At 43.3% G+C, this 20,166-nt stretch overlaps 1 protein-coding gene across 1 annotated transcript in view; it reads left to right on the plus strand.

Moving 5' to 3' along the window:
• Nucleotides 1–20,166, plus strand: part of C10H3orf20 (chromosome 10 C3orf20 homolog) — an 85,008-nt gene that overhangs the window by 9,434 nt on the left and 55,408 nt on the right. Inside the window, 3 exon segments of the mRNA XM_065885089.1 lie at nucleotides 9,681–9,833; nucleotides 10,602–10,722; nucleotides 16,554–16,685. Coding sequence (XP_065741161.1) covers nucleotides 9,681–9,833; nucleotides 10,602–10,722; nucleotides 16,554–16,685 — 406 coding nt within the window.

Genomic DNA, 20,166 nt, shown 5'->3' on the forward strand with positions numbered 1-20,166 from the left:
GGATATTAAGAGTTTGTTCAGGTCAGAGAAGAAGTACCAAGAGTCAAGCCTCAAATTCAGTCCTGATCAACCAGTACGTACTGAACCCGACTATCTGTGATTACGTGTCAGTGCGGGCTGCGGGTGCAGCAGCAGTCCCTGCCTTCGAGGCTCTCCCAGGTGGGAAGAGGTTGGAGACACAGAACAATTCATCTCTAGCTGAGAGAAGGTGATAGGAGACCCTCCATCCTGGGGGGGGGGGGTCTTTGTCCTTCTGTCCCAGGCTCAATGGGTAAGTACTGTGGTTCTTGCATACTTTGCCGCCAAGATCCATGTATTTGGGGTCTAACCCGCACTGCACATACCCCACCTAGCACATGCTCGGGTTGATCTGCAGCTGAGGTCTGGCGGTACTCATGAGAATGTGGGCAGCTGGGTCCCAACCTCGGGGTGTGTGAGTGGCACAAGGGGGCACATTTTCTCGTTGAGAATCTGGTGAAAGCTATAGACCCTCTTCCCAGAAATATGAACTGATACACATGCATGTAAAACATTTCCTGTGATTGCAGGGGGTCTGCGGACCTTCAAAGCTTGTCCATGCACCAAGAACCCTAGACTGAGGAAAACTAAGATTTCTAACATGCAGGGTAAAGGCTGAGAGTTATGCATATTTTAGCATGAATGGAGTCAGGTTGCTTTCTTCATTCACAGATGTTTATCGAGTATTATATGCAATGATTAATGGAATGGAGTGAATGTACCACTTTACCTTAGGGGGAGGTGGCTCTCTGAGCCGTCTCAACAGGCGGCCCAGCAGGCCTTTCTGGCCATGGCCCTCCTCGCTTCCTTTGGCCTCCTCTCCACTGAACTGGGAATTCAGAATTGCAGTGCCTGTCAAAGGAGTCCTATGGTTTCTCTGACCATAAATGAGTGCATTCATTACCCTCTGCTCAGCCCTGCTTCCAGGGCACCTTGTGCATTGAACTCAGCACACACCTTCCCAGGCAGCTGCTGCTCACAGGGGTCATGGGGCTCCCTCTCCCCCCTTTTCTTCCTCAACACTGCATTGAATGGGACCATCAGCCTGAACTCGTGAAGCTGTGTCCGTGAATTAGGTTGCTATTGGCAGGGCCAGAGAGGGGTGGACAAGTGTAGATCAGGGGATCAAGGTACTTCAGACCAGCCTGCTGGGATCCATGTTCCCTTCCCTGCCACAGAATCCCAAGGACCCCCTGCTGGGACCACCCGAGACCTCAGGCCATCGATGCTGGTGCGCTTGACTCAGACCCCATTGATCTTGGTCATTAATGTATTTCTGCTGTGGGAGTCCCAAGAGGCCTGGATTCTAGGCCCAGTTCTTCTTGGTGACCCTGCATAAGCCATTCCATCTCTCTGGGCCTCACTTCTCTCCATTATAAGGTGAGAAAGTTGGACCCAGTGATCTTGAAGGACAGCATCTGTGTTACTGTGATCAAATGGCCAAAACACACGTGCAGCTGTTGGATCCCTCTGGAGTAGAGAAAATGTTTCGGAGACACTTCCCTCCCTCACGGGTTCCACAGAACCCTGGACTTGGCAGCTAATTCTGTCTTCACGGAGACTGCTGGGCAAAACTCTCAGGTAGAAGTGATGTGTCTGCCCTTGGATTGCCAAAAAGCTCCAAGCCCCAGTGGGTTTGCACTGGTCAGTGTCAGACCCCAGAACCATCCCCGGCATCCCTTTCATTTGGGCTGTCAGCATCTCCTTGGACCTCTCTCCTCAATGGCTGAGTCTCCTGTCAAACTTCCCTCAAGTCCTTTTTCATACAAAGATACAACTCACCACATTAAAAACAAACCATAATCACCATGTGCCCAGTACTGTGCTAAGTGCTGTTCCTTTAGGGATTTGTTGAGCACTCAGAACTGCTGTGTGAGGTGCACATTTTTTTTAATATGTAAAATGGACATAACATTTACCATTTTAAGCATTTTGAAGTGTACAATTCAGTGGCATTCATAGTGTTGAACAACCATCACGACTATCTAGTTTCCAGCACTTTTTCATCACCTCAGAAGGAAACCCTGTACCTAATAAGCAGTCCCTCCCCATTTCTCCTCCCCCACAGTCCCTGGCAACTGCTCATCTCCTTTCTGTCTCTATGCATTTCCCTATTCCAGACACTGCATATAAATGGAGTCACACAGTATGTGGTCTTTTTATCTGGCTTCTTTCACTTAGCATAATGTTTTCGAGGTTCTTCCATGTTGTAGTATCAGTTCTCCCAGTCCCCCGACCAGGGATTGAACCCCAGCCCTTGGCAGTGGAAGCACAGAGTCCTAACCACTGGACCTCCAGGGAATTCCCTCCTTTTGTTTTTTTGATTGGGGTGAAATTCACATGACATAAAGTCAGTCCTTTTAATGTGTACAATTTAGTGGCATTTAGCACATTTACAGTGTTGTGCAACCAACTCCTCCATTGAGTTCACCCCAAAAGAAAACCCTATACCCATTAATTGGTCACTCCTCATTTCTGCCTACCCCCAGGGGCAACCACCAATCTGTTTTTTTGTCTCTATAGATTTGCCTATTCTGCACATCTCATATAAATGGAATCTTACAGTATGTGGCCTTTTATGCCTGGCTTCCTTCACTTAATGTTTTCAAGATTCATACATGTTGTAGCATGTGTCAGAATTTCCTTCCTTTTCGTGGCTGACTAATATTCTATTGTATGGATATACCACTTTTTAAAATCCATTCTTTCATTTATGGACATTAGATTGCTCCCACCATTTGGCTAGTATGAATAATGCTGCTATGAACATTCTTGGAGAAGTTTTTATTTGCACACTGTTTTCATTTCTTTTCGGTCTATACCTAGGAGTGGAATTACTGGGTCATACGATAATTCTATATTTAACTTATTAACTTATTATGAAAACATTCAGAATGTTTTCCAAAGTGGCTGCACCATTTTACATTCCCACCAGCAATGTGTGAGGGTTTCAATTTCTCCACATCCTTGACTATACTTGATATTTTCCAATTTTTAATTTCCAGCCATTCTAGTGGGTGTGAAGTGATATCTTGTCATGGTTTTGACTTGCATTTCCCTAATAGCTAATGATTAGGAGCATTTTCATGTGCCTTCTTTGTATAATCTTCTTTGTAGAAATGTGTATTCAAGTCCTTTGCCCATTTTTTGATTAAGTTGTGAGTTCTTTTTATATTGTGGATACTAGGCCCTTATCAGATATATAATTTACATATATTTTTCCTGTACTGTGAGGTGTCTTTTCATACTCTTGATAGCATCCTTTGATATACAAAAGATTTAAATTTTGATGAAGTCCAGTTTTTCTATATTTTTGGATTTTATATCTAAGAAACTATTCCTTATTCCTCTGTTTTCTTCTAAGAGCTTTATAGTTATAGCTCTTAGGTCTAGATCTCTGGTCCATTTTTCAGTTGATCTTTGCATATAGTATGAGTAAGGGTCCAACTTCATTCTTTTGCATGTGGTTCCCAATTGTCCTAGCACTATTTGTTGAAGAAACTATTCTTTCCCTCATTGAATGGTCTTGTCGCCCTTGTTGAAAATCAATTGACCATAGATATATGGGCTTATTTTTGGACTCTCAATTCTGTTCTGTTGATATATATGTCTATTATGCCAGAACCACACTGTTTTATTATCACTTTGTAGTAAGTGTTGAAATCAATAAGTGTGGGTCCTTCATCTTTATTCTTTTCTTCAAGATTATTTTGGTTATTTGGGTACCCTTGCAATTCTGTACGAGTTTTAGGATCAAGTTTTCCATTGCTGCAAAAAAGATTGATGGGATTGATAGGGATTGCATTGTATTGGGTTGGCCAAAAAGACCCTAAGATGTTACAGAAAAACCCAAACAAACTTTTTGTCCAACCCAATATCTGTAGATCACTGTGGGGAGCATTGCCATTAACAATATTAATTCTTCCAATCCATGAACACCGGGAACAAATGATCTGAAATGCTATATGAGCAACAACTACAATAGAAAAGTAATAAACAAAAGGAAATGATACCATTTACAATAACATCAAAAAGGATAAAATACTTCGGAATAAATTTAACCAAGGAGGTGTAAAACTCATACACTGAAAACTACAAAATATTGCTGAAGTAGAGAGGACTGAAATGAATGGAAAGACATCCCATGTTCATGAAGGACAACTTATTTCTATGTGTTGGTGTTGTATCCTGCAACTTTGCTTTGCATGTTTCTAGAAATTGGTCCTTTTCAACTAGGTTACCTAACTGGTAGAGGTACAGATCTTCATATAATTCTCTTATGATCTTTTTTCATTTCTGTAAGGTCAGTAGTAATGTCTCCACTTTCATTTCTGATTTTAGGAATTTGAGTCTTCCTTTTTTTTCCCCCCCCTCAGTCAGTGTAGCTAAAGTTTTGTTAATTTTACAGATCGTTTCAAAGAACCATTTTTGGGTTTTGTCAGTTCTCTCTATTGTTTTTTCTGTTCTCTGTTTTGTTTTACTTTTCTCTAATCTTTATTATTTCCTTCCTCTGCTAGCTTTAGTTTTACTTTACTGTTCTTTTTATAGTTCATTATGGTAGAAGGTTGGGTTATTGAATTGAGATCTTTCTTCTCCTTTAACATGAATATTTAAAAAATTTTATTGGTGTGTAGTTGATTAACAATGTTGTTAGTTTCTGCTGTACAGCAAAGTGAATCACTTATACATATATCCACTCTTAGTTTTTTAAATTTTTAATCTTTTAATCTTTTTTTAAATTGAAGTATCGTTGATTTACTATATCCACTCTTTTTCAGATTCTTTTCCCATACAGGTCATTACAGAGTATTGAGAAGAATTCCCTGTGCTATACAGTAGGTTCTTATTAGTTATCTACTTTTTATATAGTAGTGTGTATATGTCAATCCCAATCTCCCAGTTTGTCCCTTCCCCCACCCCGTTTCCCCCCAGTAACATAAGTTCGTTTTCTACATCTGTGACTCTATTTCTATTTTGTAAATAAGTTCATTTGTACCATTTTTTTAGATTCCACATATAAGTGATATCATATGATATTTGTCTTTCTCTGACTGACTTACTTCACTCAGTATGACAATCTCTAGGCTGTATAAACAAATGAAATAATGCCATTTGCAGCAACATGGATTGGGCCTAGAGACTGTCATAATGTGAATATTTATAGCTGTAAATTTCTCTGAGTACTGCTTTCACCTGATCCCATAAGTTTGGGTATTTTGTGTTTTTTTTCATTTATCTCAAAGTATTTTCTGATTTCCCTTGTGATTTATTCTCTATCCATTAGTTGTTTAAAAGTGTGTGCTTAATTTCCACCTGTCTGTGAATTTTCTAAATTTCCTTCTGCCAGTGATTTCTAGTTTCATTCTGTTGTCAGAGAAAATACTCTCTATGGTTCCAGTTTTTTGAAATTTATTGAGACTTGTTTTGTGGCCTAACATACTGTGTAGACCAGAGAACAATCCTTGTGAACTTGAGAAGAACGTGTATTCTCCTGTTGTCAAGTGGAATGTTCTGTATATGCCTGGTAGCTCTAGTTGGTTTATACTATTGTTCAAGTCCTCTGATTTTCTGTCTAGTTTTTCTAGCCATTATTGAAAGTAAGGTAGTGAAGTCTCTCTTATTGTAGAACTATTTCTTCCTCTAATTCTGTGCATTTTTGCTTTATATATTTTAGGGCTCTGTTGTTAGGTGTTTATATGTCTATAGTTGTTATATCTTCTTGAGGTATTGGCCCTTTTCTCAATACATAATGTCCTTCTTTGTCTCTTGTAAAAATTTTTACTAAAGTCTATTTTGTCTGATATCAATACAGCCACCTTTCTTTTGGTTACTATTTGCATGGAATATCCTTTTCCATCATTTCACTTTCAACCTAGTTGTGTCTTAGCATCTAAAGTGAGTCTCTTGTAGATAGCATATAGTTGAGTAATATATTTTGTTTTGTTTTTATCCATTTGGCAGATCTCTGCCTTTGGAGAGTTTAATCCATTTATATTTAAAGTAATTGATGATATGGGAGGACTGAATTCTGCCATTTTGCTGTTTGTTTTCTTTCTTTTTCATGGAAAGGCATTTTATTTTTATGTATGTATGTATGTATGGGGGCTGCATTGGGTCTTTGTTGCTGTGCACGGGCTTTCTCTAGTTGTGGCAAGTGGGGGCTACTCTTTGTTGTGGTGCATGGGCTTCTTATTATGGTGGCTTCTCTTATTGTGGAGCACAGGCTCTACGCACAAGGGCTTCAGTAGTTGTGGCCCGTGGGCTCAGTAGTTGTGGCTCGTGGGCCCTCGAGCACAGGCTCAGCAGTTGTGGCACACGGGCTTAGTTGCTCCGTGGTGTGTGGGATCTTCCTGGACCAGGGGTCAAACCTGTGTCCACTGCATTGGCAGGTGGATTCTTAACCACTGCGCCACCAGGGTAGTCCCAAGGCATTTTATTTTAAATACAGCAGTGTGTACATGTCAATCCCAAACTCCCATTCTATCCCTCCTTCCACCCTTCTCCCCAGTAACCATAAGTTCCTTCTCTAAGTCTGTGAGTCTATTTCTGTTTTGTAAATAAGTACATTTCTTTCATTTTTTCTTTTTGGATACAGCATATAAGTGATATCATATGATATTTGTCTTTCCCTGTCCTACTTATTTCACTTGGTATGATAATCTCTAGGTCCATCCATGTTGCTGCAAATGACATTATTTCATTCTTTTTAATGGCTGAGTAATATTCCATTGTATATATGTACCACATCTTTATCCATTCATCTGTCAGTGGACATTTAGGTCACTTCCATGTCTTGGCTATTGTAAACAGTGATGCAATGAACAATTGGGGTGTGTTTATCCTTTCGAACCATGTTTTTCTCTGGGTATATGTTGAAGAGTGGGATTGCTGGATTATATGGTAGCTCTCTGATTTCCTTTTCTCCACACTTTCTAGCTATTTTCTTATTGGTTTCCTTGGTATAATGGGTTGAATAATGTCTAACAAAAATTTATGTTTACCTGGAACCTCAGGATATGACCATATTTAGAAATAGGGTCTTTGCAGATATAATTATTAAGATGCAGTTATATTGGATTAGAATGAGCCCTAATCCACTGGTGTCCTTATAAGAAGAGAAAACAGACACACAGAAAGGGAAGAACACCACGTGATGACTGAGATAGACGTTAGGATGATGCATCTATAAACCAAGGAATGCTAAAGATTCTTGGTAACCACTAGAAAAATAGGAAGAGGCAAGGAAGTGTTCTTCCCCAGAGCCTCCAAGAATATGGCCCTATCAGCACCTTGATTTCAAACTTCTAGACTCCAGACTGTGAGAGAATAAATTTCTGCTGTTCAAGTCACCCAGTTTGTGGTACTTAGTTACAGCAGCCTGAAGAAACTAATTACATTTGACAACGTATTAGTTTGAGTTAAGACCAACTTAGCCTCAATGGCATGTAAGACTCTGCTCCTATACAGCTCCATTCCTCCTCCTTTATTTTGTTGTTAACAGAAATTAACTCTTTATATATACATTGCCATTAATATAGATTTACAAGTATTGTTTTATGCATTTGTTTTTTCAAATCATATAGGAAAAAAGGAATTATAAACAAAATAATAATATAATACTGAATTTTATATTTACTTATGTAGTTACCTTTACTGGTGTTCTTTTTTCCTTTGTTTGTCTTTGAGTTACTGTCAAGTGTTTTTTCATTTCAACCTTAAGGAATCCTTTTAGCATTTTTTGTAGGGCAGGTGTACTAGTGGTGAACTGTCTCAGCTTTAGTTTATCTGGAAAAATCTTAATTTCTCCTTCATTTTTGAAGAATAGTTTTATTCAATATAGAAGCCTTGGTTGATAGCTTCTTTTTTTTTTCAGCTTTTTAAATATTTCATCCCAGTGCCTCTGGCCTTCTTGGTTTCTGATGAGAACTTGGCCACTAATCTTATTAAGGATCCCTTGTACATGACAAGTCTCTTCTTTTGCTGCTTTCAAGATTCTTTCTTTGTCTTTTTGCAGTTCGATAATAACGTGGCTGTCTTTGAATTTATCCTACTTGCAGTTTGTTGATCTTCTTGAATGTATAGAGTCATATCTTTCATAAAAATTGGGAAGTTTTCAACCATTATTTCTTTCTGTCCCCTCACTTCTTCTGGGACTCCTATTATGCATATATTGGTCTACTTGGTGGTGTCCCACAGGTCTCCTAGGTTCTGTTCATTTTTCTTCATTCTTTTTTCTTTTTGCTCCTCAGGCTGGATAATTTCAGTTGTTCTGTCTTCAAGTTCACTGATTTTTTTCTTCTACTGCTCCAGCATAGTGCTAAATCCATCTAATGAATTTTATTTATTTTTTGGTTTAATAATTAATAAATTAGTTTATTTTAAAATTTAATAAATTAAAGTATAGTTGATTTACAATGTTGTGTTAGTTTTAGGTATACAGCACAGTGATTCAGTTATATGTGTATATGTATATTATTTTTCAGATTCTTTTCCATTATAGGTTATTATAAATTATTGAACATAGTTCCCTGTGCTATACAGTAGGTCCTTGTTGGTTATCTATTTTACGTATAGGAGTGTGTATATATTAATCCCAAACTCCTAATTTATCCCTCCCCTCACTCTTCTCCTTTGGTAACCATAAGTTTGTTTTCTATGTCTGTGGGTCTATTCCTGTTTTGTAAATGAGTTCATGTTTTTAGGGTTCCACATATAAGCAATATCATATGATATTTGTCTTTGTCTCTGACTTACTCACTTAGTATGTTAATCTCTAGGTCCTATATGTTGCTGGAAATGTCATTATCTCATTCTTTTTTATGGCTGAGTAATATTCCAGTGTGTGTGTGTGTGTGTGTGTGTGTGTGTGTGTGTGTGTGTAACACATTTTCTTTATCCATTCACCTGTTGCTGGACATGTAGGTTGCTTCCATGTCTTGGCTATCGTAAATAGTGCTGCAGTGAACATTGGGGTGCATGTATCTTTTTGAATTATAGTTTTCTCTGGATATATGCCCAGGAGTGGGATTGTAGGATCACTGAAATTCTTCCTGTCTGGGGCACTTCTGAAATTCTGGCAAAAAGGATAGTAGCTGCCCACACCATATCTGTTTTAGGCAGGACCAGTGCTCCTTGCGGCCTCCTAAGTAGGAAATGAACAGGGAGACATTGTCTACTCTTCTAGATTGGTAAGAAGGGGAAGCAGCCTAGCAGCATTAGAAATATCCTGGCCTCAGAGTTCAGATACTGGCTCTGCCACTTCCTGTGGTGTGATGTAAGGCAGATCACTTCTCTGCACCTTGGATTCCTCATCTGTTGGGTGAATAACTTACCCTGGTTTGTCTGGGACTTTCCTGGTTTTATCACTGAAAGTACTGCATCTCAGGAAACCCCTTACATGCAGGGAAATCCTACTCATCTGTGAGATGAAGGTAATAGTACCTACCACAGGGTGGTTGTGAGGGGTAGAAAGAGGATACAGGGAAGCACCCAGGGCATGGTTGGTTCCATAGTCATTTAGTTGTTACTTATGCAAAGTGCAGAAGACTGGGAATGATGTACCAAACAGCTAAAACACTGACATGTAGACTTGCTTTCCATGAGGCACCTAAGAGCAGAATTCTGAGAGTTTTCTGTTAGTTCTACTTAACAATTTCTGCCAGCTATCCCTCTGGACACATCGCCGTGTGTCAGATCCCCATGTGCTGCAGAGGGAGAGCCATCACCTGCCTCTTTAATGACACACCCAGCTTCTCCTTCCTGGCCGTGTTCAATGCTGAAGGCCAGGACTGCGTTCACTACAACCTGAAGGCCTGGTAAGTCAGTTGGGGGAATCTTGGCCCCATGGAAGTATCTCTGAGGGTGACAAAGTGGGGCACCGAGGTGCAAAGTAGGAGCCCCTGGGGAAAAGATGGACCAGGCAGTGTCCAGAGACCTAGGAAGACAGTGTGGCAGGGCCAAAGCAGTGCCTGTAGGGACATAGATGCTTTGAGGCCCTTACTTGCTGGATTCATGTCATAGCCAATGAGAAGGGAAATTCCCCAAGTCGTACTCCACTTGTTCCCCCCAGAGCACTGGGATCTTCACTGTTAGCTAGATTCATGGAAGAATTCTTTAGGGGAGAGAAGTGTTTTATACTAGGAAGCAGTGAAGGAGAGGCCATGGGTAGCACATATTCTTGGTAGCCAAATGTTGATTTTGTCTGATTTTCCTAAGGAACTGTTCCAGGAGGGATTGACTTACTTTCATGTGACGGTTGTTCCGTTTCCCATTTTGGTGCCTGAGATCTTATATGCTCAGGCTCCTGGGCTACGGGCACATGTTCCATTTCTCTCCCCCTTGGGTTAGGCCTGAGCCTCCACCATCTCCTTCAGATCTGACCTTCCCAACAGACTCCCCAGTGGCATCAACAGGTGTGAAGGGACATCAGACCATGTTAGGTGGGGTAAGTAGGGCCACCTGCAAGAGTCCACAGTTCCTCCACCTGGGGCAGAGTCTCAGAGCCCTGCCTGCCTATAGCCTGTAGTGATGGGGGCTTCCTTCCAGGTCCTGGAGGAAGCTCCTCATTTATGTATCTCTCCTAGCTGCCCATACGTCTTGGTGTTGGATGAGGAAGGTGGGACCGTCAACGACTACAAGGGCTACGTAGTCCACAAGTGGAGCTGGACCTCCAAGACGGAGACTTTGCTCTCTCTGGAATACAAGGTAGGGCTGGGCAGCAGAGGTGGGGCTTGCCACTGGGCTGTCCAGCGTTAAGAGCCAGAGGGCTACCTGTATGACAGGAGCCCTAGCCTCAAGGAGCTTGTAATATCAGAGGTTCCCACGTTGATGGGCAGTGGTCCAGGGCTGACTGAAGTGAACTTTTCACCAGCCTACAGCAACTGTTGGCTGCTGTACTGACCTTTCTTGGTAATATGCTTCCTGTTTTATTTTTATTATTAATGATATTATATTTTATAGTTAAAATGTCCTTTATTTTAGGAAGTAACTGTTACAGTAGTTGATAGTTTTATTTTTAATGCCTATGTGTGGCAATAAGAAAAGTAATTCTATGTTGGTCTCCCCAGTTTTTGTTTTTATAGTTTTACTATCTGTGAAACAAAAAAATCTGAGAGGTAAAGGAAGCTGATAGACACAAATCCTTTTTTCATTCATTTGGTTGTTCAGCTATTCATCAAAGAGTTATTAAATAATAAATGTTTAATTACTAATATTAAATAATAACTTAATACATTTAATATACTAATAAAGCAATTAAGTGTGCTTGTCACTTTACCTATGGCAGAGTTTCTCATCCCTGGAACTACTGACTTTTTGAGATGGATAATCCTTTTAATAACTGTGCATTGTAGGATATTTACCAGTATCTCCCTAGATGCCAGGAGTACCCCCTCTCCTAGTTGTGGCAACCAAAAATATCTCCAGACAGTACCAAATGTCTTTGGGGGGCAAAAATCACCTGTTGTTGAAAATCACCAATCTAGGGGATAGAAAGATAGACAGTACCCCTCAAGGAACTCAGAAATCTAGGGGAATAATAAGAATATGTGGTAGAGGGCTTCCCTGGTGGCGCAGTGGTTGGGAGTCTGCCTGCCGATGCGGGGGACGCGGGTTTGTGCCCCGGTCCGGGAGGATCCCACGTGCCGCGGAGCGGCTGGGCCTGTGAGCCATGGCCGCTGGGCCTGTGTGTCCGGAGCCTGTGCTCCGCAACGGGAGAGGCCGCAGCGGTAAGAGGCCCGTGTACTGCAAAAAAAAAAAAAAAAAAAGAATATGTGGTAGAAAAGTATAAGGGCTGTGAGAGAAGGACAAGCTCATAGGGTTGGGATTCAGAGAAAGGTCACAGAACATAGAATCCACCCAAGGTAAGAGTTACAGACAGAAGCACTGTTAGAGTTCATGGTAGGGCTCAAGCATCCTGTGTCATGCCCTTCCTGTTCATCCTCTGTGTTGACCACTGGATTCTCATTCTTATATCTCGATTCCTGTAGACCATACCACTGCTCAGAAACATTCAATTCCTTGAACGTGTATCACCCTTCCTACCCCACTGTCCTGAAATATAATACATCTTCTCTCTCTGCCAATCCAAATTTTCCCTCCTTCAAAGCCCTACTCAGACTTCCTGTTCTCATGGCACTCCAGTCCACACCCATTTCTCTCTTCTCCCAGTGCCCACTGTCTGGATTAGAAAGTAATCCGGACGGAAATGACAAATTTCAGTCATTGTACAATTAGTCATGTAATGAAGAGGTTCTCAGTTGTGGCTGCATATCAGAATCACCCATGGGACTTTAACAAAAATATAGATCCCAGGCACAGCCCTAGAGAGATTGTGATTCAGTTGGTCTGTCATGGGTTCTGGAGTTTGTAGTTTTCACAAGTCTTTCTATTGCTTGACCAGGTCCAAGATCTCCAGTCCAGGAGTGTATTGAGTTATTGCCTTACTATTTAACTTTTTGTAGTCGTATGAAAGTTTACAATCCAAAAAGATTATAAATTGGTTGCAGGCAGACACCATATGTTATATGTCAGTATGGCCAAGTGGACAGAGAACTCTGGGATGAGGGTCTGAGGAGCCACGTACTAGTGTCAGCTTTGCCAAACCCTGGGTGTGCAGCTTTCTGAAAACCACTCAGCTTCTCTGAGTCTTGGTGGCTCATCAATACAAGGTGGGTCACAAGAGCCTCCCTCCTGCCTCACACTGCTTTTGTGAGAACTAAATGAAACAGTGGTGGGGAAGGTGCTTTGACACACTAAAGTGTTTCAGCAGTGTGTCTTAGTTCATTGTTCTGTTCCCTAGAGCTGCATACAGAAATGCACAACAGAGGCTGGTACAGTCAGGAGTGGCCTGGAACACAAGTGGCCTTGAGTTGTAACATGAGTGTGTGTGCATATTATTCTCGTAGATACAGATAAGAAGGAGGGAGAGCATTCTGGATAGAGGAATATTATCTGTAAAGGCTTGGAGTTGGGACTCAGGGTGGCATTGTTAAAAGTTCACAAGTGCTTCTCATGAAAGAAAAGTGGGCAAGAGCTGTATGTGTCAGGGGGGTGGAGGTGAGAGGCACTGGATGTCATGCTGAGGAGTTTGCATGCTGTCTTGGAGGCTGCAGTGGCAAGTTTGTTTCTGCCCAGATATTTATCGTTCCCAGCATTTTCATTCCTCTCTGAAAATCCAGTTTCCCTCAGGTATCATTTCTCTTCATCCTGAAAAATTTCCTTTAGCATTTCTTGAAATGGAGATCTTCTGGCAACAAATTCTGTTTTCTTTCATGTGAAAAATGTCTTTATGAAAGAATATTTTTGCCGGATATGGAATTCTGGTTGACGTTTTTTTCCATCAGCATTTTAAACATGTTCCACTGTCTCTGTCCTCCATAGTTTCTGATGAGAAGTTTGTAGTTATTCAAATCATTGTTCATTTTCTCTCATTCCTTTCAAGATTTTCTCTTTTAGTTTTCTAAGTTTGACTATGATGTGTCTGCGTGTGGTTGTCTTCATATAAATTCTGTTTGGGGTTTACTGAGCTACTTTAATCTGTAAATTCACATCCTTCAACAAATTTGGGGAGTCTTCTGCCATTGTTTTAGGGGAAGAATGCACTCCAGTCTCCTTCCTTTTCTTCTGAGACTCCAATTACATGTATTTTAGACCTTTTATGTTGTCCCAAAGGTCCCTGAGTCTCTGTTCTTTTTGTTGTTGTCCAATATTTTTCTGTTTACTTTTCAGATTGGATAATTTACATGGATCTATCTCCAAATTCACTGACTTTATTCTGTCATTTCCATTCTGCTGTTATGCTAATCCTGTGATGTTTAAAAATTCCAGATATTTATTTTCAACTCTATGATTTCTGTTTAGTTTTTTATATTTTTTGTTTCTCTGCTGAGATTTCCTAATTTTTCTTTCATTACAAATATATTTTCCTTTGCCTCATTGAGCATAGTTAAGTTAGCTGCTATAAAGCCTTGTCTGGTAATTTCAACATCTGGGACATATCAGACAGGATTGGTTATTTGTTGCCTTGAGAACAGCTCACACTTCACTGGCTCTTCACACGTTGAGTTATTTTGGATTGCTGACATTGTGGATGTTATGTTTTAGAGTCTCTGAGTTCTGATGTATTTCTCTGAAGAGTGTTGATTTTTTTTTGTTTTAACAGGCAATGGGCTTGTTTAGACTCATAATGCAAACTTTGTCTCACGCGCAGTGGGCAGCAGCTCAAATCTCAGTTCAGTCTTCTGTTTCCCTGGAAGTAAACTGCCTCGAGTTTTCACTGCTCACACATGGTTCAGGGATCAGCCAAAGCTGTGGACTGTTTAATCATAGCATTTGGGACTCTACTTCTCTGTCCCTTGTGTAATTCTCTCCTTACTTTTCTGTGACTGTAGTTGACCCCAGGTTTTCTCCTTTGGTTCTTTGGGCCAGAAAGAACTCATCCCATGTTGATCCTTTTAAGTGTTGACTCTTCGAAATCTGCCTGCTTTTGCTTACTCTTCTGAGCCTTTGGGTAGTTGTTTTTTGTATTTTTTCCAAGTTCTGTGGGAGGATCAGCCTGTTAGGACCTGACTCAGCTATAGTGGGAGTATAACCAGCTGGTTAGTTTTTAAGCTGAGGGCTGGTATGCTCCATCCAGCATTTATGTGGAAGGTTGACTGGAGAGGGAAAGATCAGCAGATGGGGCTAGTAGAAAGACTAGTTAAGGAGTTACTAGCCAGACTTGACATGATGGAGGGTATTAGTAATATTTTTTAAAGGGGCCATTTCAGTAAAATAAATCAGTGGCATTCAGAAATGGGCTGTAGGGGATAAATGAGAGGAGGAGGGAATTATAGATGACTCCACATGGAGTGTGTGTGTCTGGGTGGAAACAAAGCAGTTTCTGAGAGGCTCAGAGACCCATATGGTTTTTGATGTGCTAATTGGTCTCAGTGGACATCTCTCGCTGGACAGGGATCCTCACCTAGAGCGAGAGATTGGGGATGATATGCACGTGATATACATGTGGCTCACAAACTCCCAGGAAGATGAGCAGTGGCTGAGTTCACAGAGCACCATCGTTGGGACATTGGGAAGAGGAAGAGAAACCACCCAGGGACCAAGATAATTAAAAACAGCTCTACCAAGCTAAGCCCTTTGCTTATTTTATCTGTGAAATCTGCGTAGGGCCCCAGAGAAAGATTCTGTTATTGTCCCCCGGCTCAGAGAAGCTAAGCAACCTGCCTCAAGTGTCCAACCACAGTGCTTGAGCTCCCAGCCACAGCTCACAGCTCTGTTCTACAGTCTCTAGAAGGAGAACTGGAGCAGGTAGTGTCTCTCTTAAGTGAGCGTGATCTACAAGTTTGAAGATGTCACACACTTGGCAGGAAGATGGTCATGGATCAGATGTTTTCAGAGTGTGGAAGGGGACTAGCATCCAGGCTGCAGAGAATGAGGAAGGGGCTGGGCTGGATGGTGAGGAAATTGAGTGTGGATCTCTGGACCAGCAAGTGGAATCCTAGAAGGAAATGGAAGGAGTGAAGATGGAGAGCACTTTCTTGGTTCCGAGGAGTTCTGGGGCACGTGTAGGTCAGGGGCTGTAGAGCTACAGACGCCCAGACCCTGGTGGGGCCACTGTGCATAAATAACTCTCTGCACACCTGAACCACCCAGGGCCTTACGTGCGTGTTGCTCTGCCACATCCTGACAATATCTGCTCGTGTTTGGTGTGGGCCTTTGTGATTTAGAAAGCCATTTCCATAATCTTTATCTTATTTGAACCTAACATGAGCATTTTGACTCTGATATTGAAGATTGGGAGCTTCAGGGAGGTCCAGTGGCTTGCTAACCAGAGGCAGACCTGGGACTCACTCCAGGCCACAGAGTTCTTAGTGAGGAGTGAGTTGCTATAAGGGCAGCTCACCCTCCCTGTGTTCTTCTCTGGGACTGCTACCTAGGAAATCCCACCATTTTGGAAGTGATGAAAAAGGGTGGCCCCTCCTCAGGGGAGGAGTGGTGACACATTTGGTGACTGCAGGAGAGGGAAATGAGCATGTGTGGCACGGCCCTGGCTAGGTTCCCTTTTGCCATCTGCCCACCCACCTGCAGAGGGGTGAGTTCTGGTCCCCCTGCCAAGGTAGCTCTGCGTGCTTTCCTAGTCAGACCTGGTGCCTGGGTGGACCCAGCATCAGATTCAGGGACAGTGTTGGCTTCTGACTCCTATCCAACTCTACCAGAGCGAAAGCTGACTCGCCTGTTGGATCCCTGTGTTTCCTTCACAGTTGGTTACAGGTTTGGGTTGGAAAGGGAAAGGGCAGGGGTAAAGAACCATCATTATTTTTTCTGCTTATCCCTCAAAGAAAAATTGGAATTCTTATGTGTTCTCCCTGAAAACAGGATTCTAGCATAATAACCAGAAAAATCTTACAGCTCTTAGGCCCCAGCCAAGAGGGGTTTTGTGTTTTGTGGTTTTCTGTTGTCCCACCTACCCGGTCAGGAACGGGTAGGCGGGACAACAGAAGCAGGGATCCACTGAGTCCTGGTTTCTTCATCCACAGGTGAATGAGCAGATGAAGCTGATGGTGCTAGGACAGGATTCTGTCATGGCCACCTTTACCTCCCTGAATGAGACAGTAACACTCCCCATATCGGCCAACAGCTGTCTGCATGGGACATCGCACAATAAACGGGTAAGGCACACAGACCAGTCACCCAGGCCTGACCCCAGAGTGTTTCAACATGGATTGTCACTTTGGAATGCCTTTGTTCTTCCTGCCTCCCCGACCCATACAAGGCCCCACCTCTTTACCTGTCTAATGGACTTGTACTCATCGTTCACTGTCTGACTTTAGTACCACCTTCTCTGTGAAACTTCTATCAAGAGTCTTTCAGGGGCTTCCCTGGTGGCGCAGTGGTTGAGAGTCTGCCTGCCGATGCAGGGGACACGGGTTCGTGCCGCGGTCTGGGAAGATCCCACGTGCCGCGGAGCGGCTGGGCCCGTGAGCCATGGCCGCTGAGCCTGCGCGTCCAGAGCCTGTGCTCTGCAATGGGAGAGGCCACAACAGTGAGAGGCCCACGTACTGCAAAAAAAAAAAAAAAAAAAAAAACTGTATTGGCTCAGTAAACTGAAAAGTCAGTCTGTAGATAGGCAGCATCAGGCATGGCTGGATCCAGGCCCTCAAAGGATTCCATCAGATCTTCCCATCTCTTGGCTCTGCCTTCCTCTTCGTTGGCTCTATTTCCAAGGAGTTTCTCTTATTATGGTGACAAGATGGTCATGAGCCTCTCCAGGCTTATTGTTCTACCAGCTTTGGTCTCCCCAGGAAAAAGAGGACTTCTCTTTGCTAAGCACTTCAGTAGAGGTGCCGACACCAACATCATTGGCTCCATCTACTTCCTGCACCTGAAACGTTCTCTGTGGTGAGGTATGTGTGTTGCTCTTACTAGCCAGGCTCGAGTAGTCATGTCCATCCCGAGCCGAGGGGTGTGATCAGCCCCAGGTATACCACTCGGGCAAACGATTAGGCAGGAGTGTGTTCCATAAAGGAAAATCACGGTGCTGTTACCAGAAAAGGGAGATATGATGCCGGATAGCGTAACTGCCCATGTATTGATGACCCTCTCCACCACGCCCTTTCCCATCCCAGGTAGAGTCTGCCTGTCCCCTTGCTCAGCCCTCCCAGCAGTGACTCACCTCCATTCCAACACTGCTTTATTTACAAGCCAGCCTTCTCTACCAAAGTGGGAATTCCCTGTGATTCCTACAGGTACTGTTGCCCGGAAGCACAGGGACTGCTTCAAATGAAGCACTTGCTAAGGGGGTAGGTGAGCCAATGTTGGGGTCTGGAAACTCAGTTCTTCATTCACTGGGTCTTTGTGGATCCTACTGTGTGCCTGGTCCAGAGTCAACATTGTGGAAAGAGATGGAGAGGATGAGGGGACAAAGTCCCTGATCCCTGAGGAGTTTATAGTCTGGAAGATAATAGTTGACATTCACCATGAGACTGGGGTGGCCATGGGCTCCTTGGTGGCACTGACTGCTGGCATTACACACAGGGGATTGGCTCACTCAAGAAGCCTCCTTGGAGTGGGAGCCAGGGGGACCACACCTCCCAGTCTTCCCGGGGCCAGTCCCGGTTTACGCCTATCAGCCCAGGAGTTATTAGTAGCATCCCTTTCACTCTTAGAAGTGTCCCAGTTTGGCTGATAAATTATAGTCACTCTGAAGGAGGCGTTTGCACTGTGAGGGCATTTGCCACTACATGCCAACAGGCTCGCAGGGCTGACAGAGCCCATAGGAGCAGCCAGCCCCACGTCTCCCCTTTACACGGGGACACGCGAGGCTGGCATTTGTTGGAGACCCATGTTATCTAAACAAGACACAGAGAACACCTGTGTTTTTCCTGGAGGGAAGCGTTGCACCTGTTTTTTTCACTGCTCTTACATTTCAGCAGCATTTCAACTTCATTAGTTGATTAGCTAATTCAATAAACATGTATTAGCGGGCTTCCCTGGTGGCGCAGTGGTTGAGAGTCCGTCTGCCTGCCGATGCAGGGGACATGGGTTCATGCCCTGGTCCGGGAAGATCCCACATGCCGCGGAGCAGCTGGGCCCGTGAGCCATGGCCGCTGAGGCTGCGCATCCAGAGCCTGGGCTCTGGAACGGGAGAGGCCACAACAGCGAGAGGCCCGCGTACCGCAAAAAAAACACCCCAAAACATGTATTAGCACCTGCCGTGTGCCGGATTGGCTGCTGAGGATGTCGAAGTGAAAGAAGCCTCACTCCCTCTAGTCTCTGAAATACTTTCACTCTAATGGAAGGGGCAAAAGCATCAACACAGGTTTGTGATCCAGCTTGACTGGTGTGGTGTGTGGGAGAGAGGGGCGCTGAGGGAGCTGGTGGGTTCGTTAAAGGGATCTCATTGAGCACCCAGGAAACTCAGACGCCAGTGACTTCAGCCTACATTCCTCATGCCAAAGAGCAAAACAACGCCAGGATTTTGAGTTCATCAGGGCTGAGATGACTGCTGATTGATGAGTCCATTCCGTCAATTTGTATGACAATGAGTCCATTCTGTCAATTTGTATGTTAAAAAAACGTGCATTTACTTATCAAAGGCAATAGATAATAGAAAAATTTTTGTTCACATAAAATTGCAGTAATGTTTTGTTTTTCTGGCAACCTCTTGTCTGGTAATCTCTGAAATTTGGAACATGGCTAAGAACCAGGACGTAAGCAGTTGAAGGCCCCCATGAACAGCTGAGAGAAATCACTCTAAGTTCCATGTACCGAACATGTCCTCTTGGCCTAGGAAAGCCCCTCAGTCATTCACATCTTATGTTTTCTTAGCTAAATGCAGCCTTAGAGAGCTAGAATCAGAGGTCCAGAGCTGTGCTGTCCAATATGGTAGCCAGGAGTCACAAATGGCTATTGAGCACTTGAAATGTGACAATTCCAGGCTGAGATGGGCTGGAAGTGAAAGCACACGCTGCATTTCAAAGACTTAGTATGAAAAGAGAATGTAGCATTTCTTAGTGATCATTTATTTTGATTACATGTTGCAATAATCATATTTTTGATGTATTGGGTTAGATAAATATGTTGTTAGAATTAATTTCATCTTCTGAGAATGTTTTTATCTATTTATTTATTTTTGACTGCGTTGGGCTTTGTTGCTGTGCTCAGGCTTTCTCTAGTTGTGGTGAGCAGGGGCTATACTTTGTTGCAGTGCACGGGCTTCTCATTGCAGTGGCTTCCCTTGCTGTGGAGCACTGGCTCCAGGTGCACGGGCTTCAGTAGCTGTGGCTCACGGACTCTAGAGTGCAGGCTCAGTAGTTGTGGCTCACGGGCTCTAGAGTGCTGGCTCAGTAGTTGCTGTGCGCGGGCTTAGTTGTTCCACGACATGTGGGATCTTCCCAGACCAGGGCTCAAACCCGTGTCCCCTACATTGACAGGCGGATTCTTAACCACTGCGCCACCAGGGAAGTTCCCTGAGAATGTTTTTTTGTTTGTTTGTTTCTTTTTTTGCGGTACGTGGGCCTCTCACTGTTGTGGCCTCTCCCATTGCGGAGCCCAGGCTCCGGACGCACAGGCTCAGCAGCCGTGGCTCACGGGCCTAGCCGCTCCGCGGCATGTGGGATCTTCCCGGACCGGGGCATGAACCCATGTCCC

The sequence above is a fragment of the Phocoena phocoena genome, chromosome 10 (genome assembly GCF_963924675.1).
Source record: "Phocoena phocoena chromosome 10, mPhoPho1.1, whole genome shotgun sequence".
NCBI classification, from domain to species: Eukaryota; Metazoa; Chordata; class Mammalia; order Artiodactyla; family Phocoenidae; genus Phocoena; species Phocoena phocoena.